This window comes from Musca autumnalis, unplaced genomic scaffold, assembly GCF_047663935.1.
Source record: "Musca autumnalis isolate F117 unplaced genomic scaffold, ASM4766393v1 scaffold_3, whole genome shotgun sequence".
Classification (NCBI taxonomy): Eukaryota; Metazoa; Arthropoda; class Insecta; order Diptera; family Muscidae; genus Musca; species Musca autumnalis.
The window spans coordinates 239321522-239334311 of record NW_027411866.1 but is presented as its reverse complement, the minus strand read 5'-3'; the positions used below and the strand labels follow the sequence as shown (position 1 = coordinate 239334311).

Sequence of the window (12790 nt, the reverse complement as noted above, 5' to 3'; positions counted from 1 at the left end):
TCTTCGGATCGTCAAGTTTTATTTTGCCAAAGGATGCCGTAGTTTACGTTGTGAAAACGTTAAAGGATGAATTCAAAGAAAATTACAGATCAACAGGAATACCCCCACTTTTAAAAGTGTGCGCAGCGTTGCGATTCTTGGAGGACGGAAGTTTCCAAAAGTCCCATGGCAATGATTTCAACAATGGCATGGCTCAATCTACATTGTCGAGAGTATTGAAGGAAGTTGTCCACTTGATAAGAGGACAAATTGTGCCAAAATTGGATCGTTTCGAAGTTGACAGAGGAGGAAAAAAGGCAAAATAAAAAACATTTTTATTCAAAAACGAAATTCCCTGGTGTAGTTGGCTATATAGATGGAGGATGTTCGTCATTTGTACTTAAACTGAACCTATTGTATTTGTCACCAAATTCATTTGCAAAAGATTTGCTGCTGTCCGCCCCAAAGGCGATAAATTCACTTATTGTGATGGACCACCACCAGTGTCGTTGAAGTTTATTTTGTTTTGAGGCATTTTCTTTTTCAACTTTGCTTTAAAGTGAATCCAGACTCTGCCACTCTTCAGGTGTTCGTGTTGGAGGTTCATGGCTGTTTTTAAACTGTCCGAAATGGACCTCCACGCTTCATCCGCTGTGGCTTTGGTTTCACCAAAACTCCCGAACTCCTCGGGCTAAGTTTGGATTTTCACTCAGTTTATCAATTAATATTTCGAACTGCTGCTTTGTCGTTATTTTCACCATATTGATACACAAAATTAATTAATGATGCAAAGAATCAATAATTGTTCACAAAATCTTTTTACTTCTTTCAAAATCTTTTTACTTCTTGTTTCTTCGAAAATGTTTACTGCAACTGAAAATTGGTGGTTGCTGAAAAACAACCGCTTCGTCAACTGAGATTCGCAACTTCAGTTGAGAGTTGCCATACGTGGATCAATTTTAACAACTGGCAACGCCACTCAACGATAATTGTTATCGATCTTGTTTAGCAGTCCGATTAAAATGGTGGCTGCAGGTATTTTAAATAGTATGGATATGACCACTTATAAATATGACAACTATAAAAATATGTCGAAAGATATGTGAGTCTCCAAATTTACAATTTGAGCACCTTATGCAATTAAAAGTCTAATCCAACTCCTTGTCATTGTAAATGTATATTGTTTTTATCAAAAACCTGGAAATACGTGTGTGTTTTGTTTTTTTTTTTTTTATAAAATTCAGTTGTTTCTTTCTATAAGTGTTTTATTTAAGTTTTTATTTTATTTTTTTATAATTATATAAATAGATTGTGTTTCATTATACTGTTGTTGTTGGTTTTTGTTTATAATAAAGATTTCAGCAAAAACTTCCGCGTTTTTCTCTTTTTCACATTTTAATTTTTCTTTTTTGTGGAAAAATTAGTAATAATCATTTGTTTACCGCTTAGAAAGTACATATAAAAATTGTTTTTCGCATTTCCGTTAGTTAGAAATGGATTATTTTTCTTTTTTCAAAATTAATACATTTTCTTTATGTAAAATTACTCAATACATATGTATATATAATAAAAATGAGTTAAGGGTTTTTGCTGGAGTAATACATAGTAATTAGTGTTTTTTTTTTAATTCAATATCTTGTCTTTTGTTCTCCAAAAAAAATAATATTAAAAAAATACTTAAAATCAAATAAATAATAAAATCAAAATTCTAGATAAAAAATTCTATGATAATTATGTGTGTATGTTGCTTCTCCTTCATCTTCGGGTTTCTTTTCGTTTTGGAAAATGAAATGATTTGATTTTTTTGTTTTAAATAGAAAAAAAATACTCCTAATAATTAGTCTTTTTAAAATTCCCATTGTGTGGCCACATCATTGCCATCATCCAATAGTTTGAATGCTCCATTTTTAGTAGCTCCTAAATATTTGCCATTTTCAGATCTGTAAAGGACAAAAAATTATTTTAATATTCAACTGAAAAATGTGTGAAATTCAGACTTCTTACCTAATACAAATTCTAGTTGGTTCACGCAACTCCAAATAGAAACCATCAGCTGGTGCATCAGAATCAACGGAAATACCCTCACCATCAATACGCCAATATTTGCCACCATGTCCCTTGAAGTAGACCAAACCCTTTTGGGCCCTTTCCACCAGTATAGTTTCATAGGTGGCCTTATTACATTCCAATTTTGTATTGCCTGGCTGGCGATAGCCGACAAAGCCTTGTTCGCATTTAAGTACCAAAATGGGTCTGGAAAAAAAGAGAATGGGGTTATTGAAGATAACTGAGGAATTAAAAAAGTCAAAATAAAAGAACCTTAAAACTGTCCCTTATGTTTAAAGACGACATTAAAATGTCTTATTCTGGCTATCGAAGGCCTTAAAAGGTCTTATTTTGTCTTAAGAAGACCTCAAAAGGCGTTCTTCTGTCTACAAAAGGCGTTAAATAAAACCTTAAAAGGTCTTCTTCTGCCTATAGAAGACCTTAAAAGGTCTTATTCTGCTTATAGTAGACCGTAAAAGATCTACTGCCTATAGAAGAAACAGAATAAAGGTCTTCTTCTGCCTATAGAAGACCTTAAAAGGTCTTCTTCTGCTTACAGAAGACCTTAAAAGGTATTATTCTGCCTATAGAAGACCTTAAAAGGTCTTCTTCTGCCTATAGAAGACCTTAAAAGGTCTTCTTCTGCCTATAGAAGACCTTAAAAGATCTTCTTCTGCCTATAGAGGACCTTAAAAGGTCTTCTTCTGCCTATAAAAGACCTTAAAAGGTCTTCTTCTGCCTATAGAGGACCTTAAAAGGTCTTCTTCTGCCTATAGAAGACCATAAAAGGTCTTCTTCTGCCTATGGAGGACCTTAAAAGGCCGTCTGCCTATAGAAGACCTTAAAAGGCCTTCTTCTGCCTATAGAAGACCTTAAACGGTCTTCTTCTGCCTATATAAGTCCTTAAACGGTCTTCTTCTGCCTATAGAGGACCTTAAAAGGTCTTCTTCTGCCTATAGAAGACCTTAAAAGGTCTTCTTCTGCCTATGGAGGACCTTAAAAGGTAATCTCCTGCCTATAGAAGACCTTAAAAGGTCTTCCCTGTCTACAGAAGACTTTAAAGGGTCTTCTTCTGCCTATAGAAGACCTTATAAGGTCTTATTCTTCCTATTGAAGACCTTAAAAGACCTTCTTCTGCCTATAGAGGACCTTAAAAGGCCTTCTTCTGCCTATAGAAGACCTTAAAAGGTCTTCTTCTGCCTATATAAGACCTTAAAAGGTCTTCTTCTGCTTATAGAAGACCTTAAAAGGTCTTCTTCTGCCTATAGAGGACCTTAAAAGGTCTTCTTCTGCCTATAGAAGACCTTAAAAGGTCTTCTGCCTATAGAAGACCATAAAAGGTATTCTTCTGCCTATAGAAGACATTAAAGGGTCTTCTTCTGCCTATAGAGGACCTTAAAAGGTCTTCTTCTGCCTATAGAAGACCTTAAAAGGTCTTCTTCTGCCTATGGAGGACCTTAAAAGGTAATCTTCTGCCTATAGAAGACCTTAAAAGGTCTTCCCTTGTCTACAGAAGACTTTAAAGGGTCTTCTTCTGCCTATAGAAGACCTTATAAGGTCTTATTCTGCCTATAGAAGACCTTAAAAGGTCTTCTTTTAAAAGACCTTCTTCTGCCTATAGAGGACCTTAAAACGTCTTCTTCTGCCTATAGAAGACCTTAAAAGGTCTTCTTCTGCCTGTAGAAAACCTTAAAAGGTCTTCTTCTGCCTATAGAAGACCTTAAAAGGTCTTCTTCTGCCTATAGAAGAACTTAAAAGGTCTTCTTCTGTCTATAGAGGACCTTAGAAGGTCTTATTCTGCCTATAGAAGACCTTAAAAGGTCTTCTTCTGCCTATAGAAGACCTTAAAAGGTCTTATTCTGCCTATAGAAGACCTTAAAAGGTCTTATTCTGCCTATACAAGACCTTAAAAGGTCTTCTTCTGCCTATAGAGGACCTTAAAAGGTCTTCTTCTGCCTATAGAGGACCTTAAAAGGTCTTCTTCTGCCTATAGAGGACCTTAAAAGGTCTTCTTCTGCCTATAGAAGACCTTAAAAGGTCTTCTTCTTTCTATTGAAAACCTTCAAAGGGCTTCTTCTCTCTATAGAAGACCTTAAAAGTTATACTTCTACCTAAAGAAGACCTTTCAAGAACCTTAAAAGGTCTTCCCTTGTCTACAGACTACTTTAAAAGGACTTCTTCTGTATATAGAAGACCTTCAAAGATGTTCTTCTGTCTATAGAAGATCTTCAAATGTCTTCATCTGCTTATAGAAAACCTTCAAAGGTCTTGTTGTGTCTATAGAAGACCTTAAAAGGTCTTCTTCTGCCTATAGCAGACCTTAAAAGGTCTTCTTCAGTCAATAGAAGACCTTAAAAAGTCTTGTTCTGTCTATAGAAGACCTTTAAAGATAATATTCTGTCTATAGAAGACCTTAAAAGATCTTCTTCTACCTATAGAATACCTTAAGGAGCCTTCTTCTGTCAATAGAAGACCTTAAAAGGTTTTCTTCCGTCTATAGAGGACCTCAAAACTTCTTCTTTTGTCTATAGAAGACCTTAAAAGGTCTTCGTCTGTCTATAGAATGCCTGACTATAGAAAATCTTAAAAGGTCTTCTTCTGCCTAAAGACTTAAAAGGTCTTCCTCCGTCTATAGAATACCTTAAGGTATTATTCTGTCTATGGAAGCCTTTACAAGGACTTCAAGACCTACAAGACCTTAAAGTCATTTTTCTAAAACGACTTCTTCAGTCTTTAAAAGACCTTAAAAGGTCTTCTTCTGTCTATGGAAGACCTTCAAAATGGTCTTAAAAGTTCTTCTGTCTAAATAAGACTTTCAAAGATCTTCTTCTGTTTATAGAAGACAATAATAGGTCATCTTATGTCTATACAAAACCTTAAAGGGTATTCTTCAACTCATAGAAGACCTTATAAGGCCTTTTTCTGCCAATAGAAGATGGTGTACAAAATATTTCCTTTACTCACCTATTAATCAAATAGAAATAGAACTTCGTAATATCTTCAATACTCTCCGAGGTGGCAAACAAATGTCCAGAACGTTTTGTGGCCAAAAATTTGCCATTATTAGCGCGGAACGAAAGGGAACCATCACCGTGCCAAATCAATTCGAATAGAGCGTCGGCGCAACGGCGATTTCCTGTGGCCTGAATACCACCGCCGGCAGTAAGACTCCAATAACGATCCTGAGTTGTGCGTAGAGCCCAACGATGTGCCGACCAATCAAATTCCAATTGGAATGTTTCGTTTTCACCAATTTCATCCTGATTGGCCGTGACATCGACACCCTGTTTCACCGAGACATAACGTAAATTCATGGCGGCAATAAATGAAGCCTGGGGTAGAGAATCTTCCAAGGAGAAAAGCTCATCACGGGTAACAGTCGAGGAGCGAGATTTAAGCACAGCCTTCGAACCAATGGGTGAGAGATATTGACCTTGTCTGGAAAGGGAAAACACAGCATTAGTTTAACGTAATTTAAGATTTGATAATGAACCGTTTACCTATCCCTCAAAGCCAAGTGGCCACCATGATATTCAGCACTGAATAGACAATCCTCATTGCAGGCGTTTTGCAATTTACCATTGGCATTCAAATATCTGTAAGGATCAAAGAAAATTAAATTACATTCGGAATTAATAAAATATTGTCTTTTTTCTACTTACTTATTGTTACAGGTATGCAAAGCATAACGTCCACCCTCTTCTTGGCGGAATTCCAAAGTGAACAAAGTATCCTCACCCCATGGAATATTGGAATCAACATGAATTTCATCTTGCGACTCCGACAGATGAGCAAAACGTTTACGACCAATTGAACGCAAATTCACTTGAGGCCTAGCCGCCAAATGGACTGTCCAAAATTCACCATTACCTGGAGTCTTGGCGGTACATTCAAGCTTATCGGGTGTACCACCCAAAAAGTAGCCACGTGATTCATTTTTCAATGCCCAACGACCGGTACCATCTTCGGCAATGCTTATCTGAAACCGGCTACCAGCATCGCGTTCATCCGCTTCGCACAGGACATTGCCAAACGTGTCGACTGATAAGTATTTATTGAGATGAGATCTTAAGTAGATAACACCTGGAATGGATGAGAAAGATGGGGGATTAGCACAGTTGGTCAAAGAATAGTCTATACAAAAATGAATGTGTAGTAGGGAAAAAAATATTCCATCAAAAACAGCTGATCATCATACCAGCTGGCAAAAAAAGGTGTAGGCGAAATGGAAACACATTTTGACGTTTAGTCTCAATTTGAGTCAATTGTTTCGCCCCTAATAACCAATGGTAGAATATGCTTATTGCCCTTTTTTGAATATGCAAAATAAAAAATGGCTGTGTACTACAACTTTTGACGCCCACTGTACTTGTTTATCTGAAAGCCACTTTTGATTTGCATTATACATATCTATGCAGCATGAGTAGAAAAACTGTGTCAAATGTCAATTAATAAAGTGAATGCAAAGTTTGTTTAGTTACACCTCGGATCACAGAAGAAGTGCATTCACTGATCTAAATTTAATTTGCCTATTAAGTAGATAATAACAAACTGAGGTAAACAACAACAATATATGGAATTTAAGAAATTTTATAAGAATTTTATACTGGGGGTTGAGCGATGTGGATGACGTATTAGATACCAACCGAAGTCGATGACTTTTCTTTGTCAGCAACTGGACTCTGTTGTTGTACCAACGAAAATAGCTTTCATGTATAAGGTTCTTCTGTGTGCAGATTTAAAAGTACTGCAACGTGGATTGGCTGAGTCCTCAAAAGTTCTTCGTCTGGCTATTGAAGGCCTTAGAAGGGTCTCTTTTGTCAATTGGAGACCTTGAAAAGTATTCTTCTCCCAATCGAAGACCTTAAAAGGTCATATTCTGTCTATAGAAGACTATAAAAGGCCATCTTTTGTCTATAGAATACCTTAAAAGATCCTCTTCTGTCTAAAGAAGATATTAAAATGTCTTCTTCCTTCTATAGAAGACTTTAAAATGTCTTCTCATGTCTTTAAAATACCTTAAAAGGTCTTCTTCTGTCCATAGAAGACCTTTATAGGTCTTATCCTGTTTATAGAAGACTTTTAAAGTCTTCCTCTGTCTACAGAAGACCTTTAAAGTAATTCTTCTGCCTATAATAGGCCTTAAAAAGTCATCTCCTGCCTATAGCAGACCTTAAAAGGACTTTTTCTGTCCATAGAAGACCTTAAAGATCGTATTAGACTTTTATAGATCTTCTTCAGTCTATAGAGGACCTTAAAAGGTCTTCTCCTGTCTATAGAAGGTCTTTAGAGGTCTTATTCTGTCTATAGAAGATCTTACATTGTCTTCGTCTGTCTATGGTCATCTATAAAGATATTGGTGTCAATTGAGGTCCAATACGAATTAAGGTGGCTGCATCGTGCGGATGGTATTTGAGCTAAAATCACTCGTGATGTCGTGACAGCTGTTACAACGAATGGGTTTGGTTTGGTTTCCGAGTACGGCATTCACACTGTAGCTGTGTTCCTTTACTTACCTGAGGTTACCATTTTTACTATTTTTAACCTGCAAAGCGTTCCTTAACCCCGAAAAGTGGCAAAACTGGAAGCAATTTTTAAGAGAGTGAGAGAGAGAGCGAAAATGTCTTTCTCTTCTACCATAGGCTACCAGCAAAATTTCTGCAGGTAAAAAATGGCAAAACTGATTTTTCGACTTTTGTTTGACAATTATTTCACAATGAAGAAGAAAATAGACGAAAAAACAGAGGAAAAAGTCGAACGCTGACAAAACTAAATTAAAAACTGTGAAATAAAAGACGAAAATTGTTGTTTTATGTTTCTTTTTGACATTGCTGCCAGATCTACCATTTTTCCGTTCCTTTACTTTTCTGGTAAAAATGTTCACGAGAGAGCAATTTTGAGCAATGTTGACACTTTTCTCTTTTACCACTCTTACCATTAAAAAAAGTAAAGGAACAAAGCTAGTGTGTTTGAACAAATTGTGCGATTGCGTCAGTGTGAATACTATCCAAGCTTACCGGATATGTTCGTTGATTTAAAGGTTCCCGTTTGTACTTTTGAACTCTCTCTCTCACCAGATCATGAAGATCTCTACTGACGTGCCTGGGTGGTGGAAGTCTTTTCCATGGGATGTATGCTCACGGCGATAACAGCCTAGCAGGTACAGCATCGATAACGTCTTTTGCTTAGGCACTGGTAGAATCGACGCCTTCTCATGAATATGGTGTCAGTAGGCAGCCTGTTGCATTAATGAGGGCGCCATTGTGGCAGGTTTGAATATTCTTTCCAGAGCTCCGAAATATTCGCTCGAATTCTTATCGCGAGTAGCTCCCTCAAATTCGAGCGGAAGTACTCATGCAAAAGGAAACGTAAATCGAGTATACCCTCTTTTTGCTCGTCCCTCGCGAAGAATATTTCCGATTTGCTAGATTTTACTGGCGAGTGATATGTACTTGCGAGTAAGAGTTTTGGAAGAAAATACGAGTGGGAGTGAAAATGCTACAAATAGAGTAAGAGTTTACTCTAAGAGTAAAATCGAGTAGGAAAAATGTATTTATTTTTTGAGCGTTTGTGTTTGGAGGTTCGGATGATGTTGTTCAGTAGTTCGGAGGAGTGTACTTGGAGGAGGTATCATCAAGCTGACCCATACTGGCCTGCGGTTCATCTCTATCCCGGCACGGACCAAAAGAGCTCGGAGCACGCATTCCAAGACAAATTGCCATGGTAAAAAAATGAAACGAACACAATCACAGGTGACGGCCCCTGCTCGAAGACTCCTCCGAGTTAATCCGGTGCATAGAACCGGCCGCCGTGGGATTGGTACAGAGAATCTAGTTGGTGTTGCGAGGGATTTAGAGCTTTTGGACCACTATCTCAATAAGTATCCACTTGCCCACGAGAAAAAGTAATATCATTGTAATCAGGACCACAAGGATTACCTTCGGTAAACATTTCAGAACAATCTTCGAGCATTCTTTATTAAGAAGGAGATTGTGGAAGAAGAGGGCCATTTGAGAACTTGATCCAAGTTAAGAAAAGTAAAAAAGTATCAGTCGGCTTGGCCAATTTTTTCCCAAAAAACGAATGTATATAGAGGGTTTTAAAAATGTTGGGCGTATGAAACGACAAAAATGTTGATTAGGATTAAAGAGCAAAAGTTTTGCGGAGGAAATACTTAAACGAATTGACATTGACCATTATGGAAGTGGATCTCCAGCCACTACATATGGTGCCATAGGGGGTTTTTACACCCTTCGGGCGGTTTGCTCAAGAAGTGTGGATTTGCCCCTGAAAAAACTTTTACCATCGTAATTGAGGCAGCGAAAGCAAGTTGCTTCAACAACAACAAAAGTGATTCGATACCAGGTCTTAAAGTGAACTTATCTGAAATTTTGTTTGGGAGGTACTGGATGAAGTGGAAAAATACAGTCCATATTTGAACCTGATCTATATCTGGTAGATATATTAGGATGTGTAAAGTATGGTGCAATTCGGCCAACCCCTTCAAATGTTACCGTACGAACAATTTTTCCGAACATTTTTGAAATTTTGTGGGGGAGGTACCTGAAGGAGTGGACCGATATGGCTTATCTTCGAACTTAAACTATGTTTGGACAAAATATTACTAAGGCCAAATTTTGGACCTAATATGCAGACCCGTTTGAAACTTATCTTGCGCTCCAACCACCTCACACAGTGTCATAGGGGTTTTTTGAAACTTTCAGGCTATTTTCTCAGGAAGTATGGACTTGCCCCTGATGAAACTTATACCGTTGGGGGGTAGTCAATACAAGTTGCTTTAACAAAAATCAAACCGGTTCGTGAACAGGTCCTAAACTGAACTTTTCCGAAATTTTGTGTGGGAGGTACCCGAAGGAGTGGATCGATTGAGTCCATATTGGAACCTCATCTAAGTCTTGTAGAAATTTCAGGATGTGCAAAGTATGGACTAAATCGGTTATTCCCTTCAAGAGTTATCGTGATCACAAATTTTGCGAACATTTTCAAACTTTTGTGGGGGAGATACCGGAAGGAGTGAACTGGGTAATCTTCGAAGATGGGTAATCTTCGAACTTAAACTAAGTTTGGACACAATATTACCAAATTTTGGACCGAATGTTGGTCCGTTCGAGAGTTATCGTGCGCTCCAGCCAGACAGACAGACGGACGAACATGGCTAAATCAACTCCAAATTGTCTGAAACGGATTTCGTCCAAACATACTTGGGGCCTAAAACCATTATTTTCATGAGGAACATTTTTTTAACATATCAGCGCAATGGCAATGTATTGCCCACTCCTTGCAAACACCCGCAAAATCAATACTTGGATACCAGAGACCTCCACCAAGGAATCCATGGTATTATCAGGAGTGTCGTGCTGCTACCGAAGAGAAAAAATGCGGCATATAGGGCTACATTACAATCCGTAGCAACGCGTAGCGCACGAGAGAGATATCAGGAGAAAAGGAGAGAGGAGAAACGTCTTTTTCGCAGGAAAAAGAGAGAGAGATTGAAAAGCGGGAGTGTGAAAAAAAACCGTGATGTACAGGAAGCAGAATGAAGTTCGAAAATTGTACCAAAGAGTCAAGCATCAAACTGATAGCTTTGGCAGAGGCACATCCTCCTCTAGAGACCAGCAAGGTAATTTGGTAACTGATACAGATAGTGTACTCAGGATATGGAGAGAACATTTTTCAAAACTGTTGGTATCCAATAGCAGTGAAGACGACGAGGATACCACAGTCCCAATCCCAGAAGATGGTATTGAATGTATACCGCCCAGCCAAGATGAGGTAAAGACAGCAATAAATCGGCTGAAGAATTATAAGGCAGCAGGAGCCGATGGCTTACCAGCCGAGCTGTTCAAAACTGGAGGCAACACGCTGATAAGAAGTATTCATCAGCTAGTTAGCACCATCTGGCAGGAAGAACGAGTACCCGACGATTGGAATCTGAGTATCCTGTGCCCCGTCCACAAGAAGGGAGATAAGACTGTATGCTCCAACTATAAGGGCATAAGTCTTCTCCCTATTGCCTACAAGATCGTGTCAGCGATATTGTGCGAACGACTAAAGCCCATGATCAACGAAATAATTGGACCATACCAATGCGGCTTTAGACCTGGCAAGTCCACCATTGACCAGATATTTAGCCTGCGCAAATCCTGGAGAAGACCCAAGAGATGCAGATCGACACCTACCACCTTTTTTCGATTATAAAGCAGCCTTCGACTGCCCGCTGCGTTCAAAGGTATTCCAAGCCATGTGGTATCCCCGCAATGCTCATCCGGCTTTGTAAAATGACTTAAACTGACACGACGTCTTCAGTTAAAATAGGAAAGAACCTCTCCGAAGAGTTTGGTACCAAAAGAGGTTTCAGACAAGGAGACAGACTTTCGTGTGATCTCTTCAACATCCTGCTGGAAAAGGATATACGAGATGTCAAATGTCAAAAGAAATGGCACAATCTACACCAATAGCCACATGTTACTTGCTTATGCTAATGATATAGACATCATGGGACGATCAGTAAAAGAAGTAAGTGATACCTTTATGAAGGTCGAAGGAGAATCTACTAAAGTGGGTCTGGCAGTAAACGGTGAGAAGACCAAGTTAATGGTGTCGACGCGCAATGCGTCCATTGAGCTTGGACCAACTGTGGAAGTTGGTTCCTATAATTTTGAGGTAGAAAGACTTCGTCTACCTCGGCACCTCCGTAAACACAACAAACGACTTCAGTTGTGAAATAAAAAGAAGAATTGTATTGGCCAACAGATGCTACTTTGGTTTAAGTAAGCACTTTAAGAACAAAGCCACAACTCGTCAAACAAAAATAACGCTTTACAAAACACTGATACTACCCGTGCTGATGTATGGCTCCGAAGCCGGGGTACTTGCGCAAGCAGACATGGCAGTGCTTGGTGTGTTTGAGAGAAAAATTCTTCGAAAGATCTACGGACCGATCTGCGTTGACGGTGAATATCGACGTCGTATGAACCACGAGCTGTATCTGCTATACAACGACATTAATAGAGTTAAACGTATCGAGATGCAGCGACTGCGTTGGCTAGGCCATATCATAAGAATGAGCGGAGACGAACCCGCTAAAAAGGCGTATAAATACGGACCGCTTGGCGGTGCACGCAAAATTGGCAGGCCAAGATATATGTAGATGGCGCAAACAAGTGGATGAAGAGATGTGCGAGAGTGCCAGAGTGCGAAGCAACAAATATGGAGAAATGGAGATCTTTTCTTAGGTCGGCCTATGGAACAAATGTTCTGTAATGGGCCAGTTAAGTAAGTAAGTACATTTTGGCAGTATGAAAGTGTATACACCCTCGTAACATAAATGCCGAGGGTATACATACCACGGTGTACTAACAGCGTACCAGATACCATTTTAATGATAATTCGAGCTAAGAAATCGAATTGGTAACGGCAAAACAATAATTGCAACATGTTGTAGAATTCAGATGGTATATGGATATCTCTGCCGTCATTGTTGTTGTTATTGCAAACATTTGTTACAATTTAAATGAGCAGCGCAAAGACACTCAAGTCGCCAATGTAAAAATAGCTCCCCACAATAGTTATTAAATATGACTAACATGTTTATAATTGTGTTGCTACAAACAAGTTGGAGGAGATGCCTCTTATAGATTTCCACTGCTTCTGCTGCATATGAATGCCATGGCAAATCTACCGGTGTTTTTGTTTGCGGTCATTGTTTCTCCTTGTGCTGTTTTTTTTTCTGAGTTATAAAAGT

General features: G+C 38.6%; 1 protein-coding gene across 1 annotated transcript in view; it reads right to left on the bottom strand.

The window, feature by feature from the left end:
* Positions 1-1273: 1273 nt before the first annotated feature.
* The window catches only part of sn (fascin domain-containing protein singed), a 116943-nt gene continuing 105426 nt past the window's right edge, over positions 1274-12790 (bottom strand). The window contains exons 5-9 of the mRNA XM_073977429.1: positions 5688-6108; positions 5526-5621; positions 4990-5463; positions 1984-2232; positions 1274-1919 (exon numbers count right to left, since the gene is read on the bottom strand). Coding sequence (XP_073833530.1) covers positions 1826-1919; positions 1984-2232; positions 4990-5463; positions 5526-5621; positions 5688-6108 — 1334 coding nt within the window. The 3' untranslated portion in view covers positions 1274-1825. The remainder of the gene's footprint in view (positions 1920-1983; positions 2233-4989; positions 5464-5525; positions 5622-5687; positions 6109-12790) is intronic.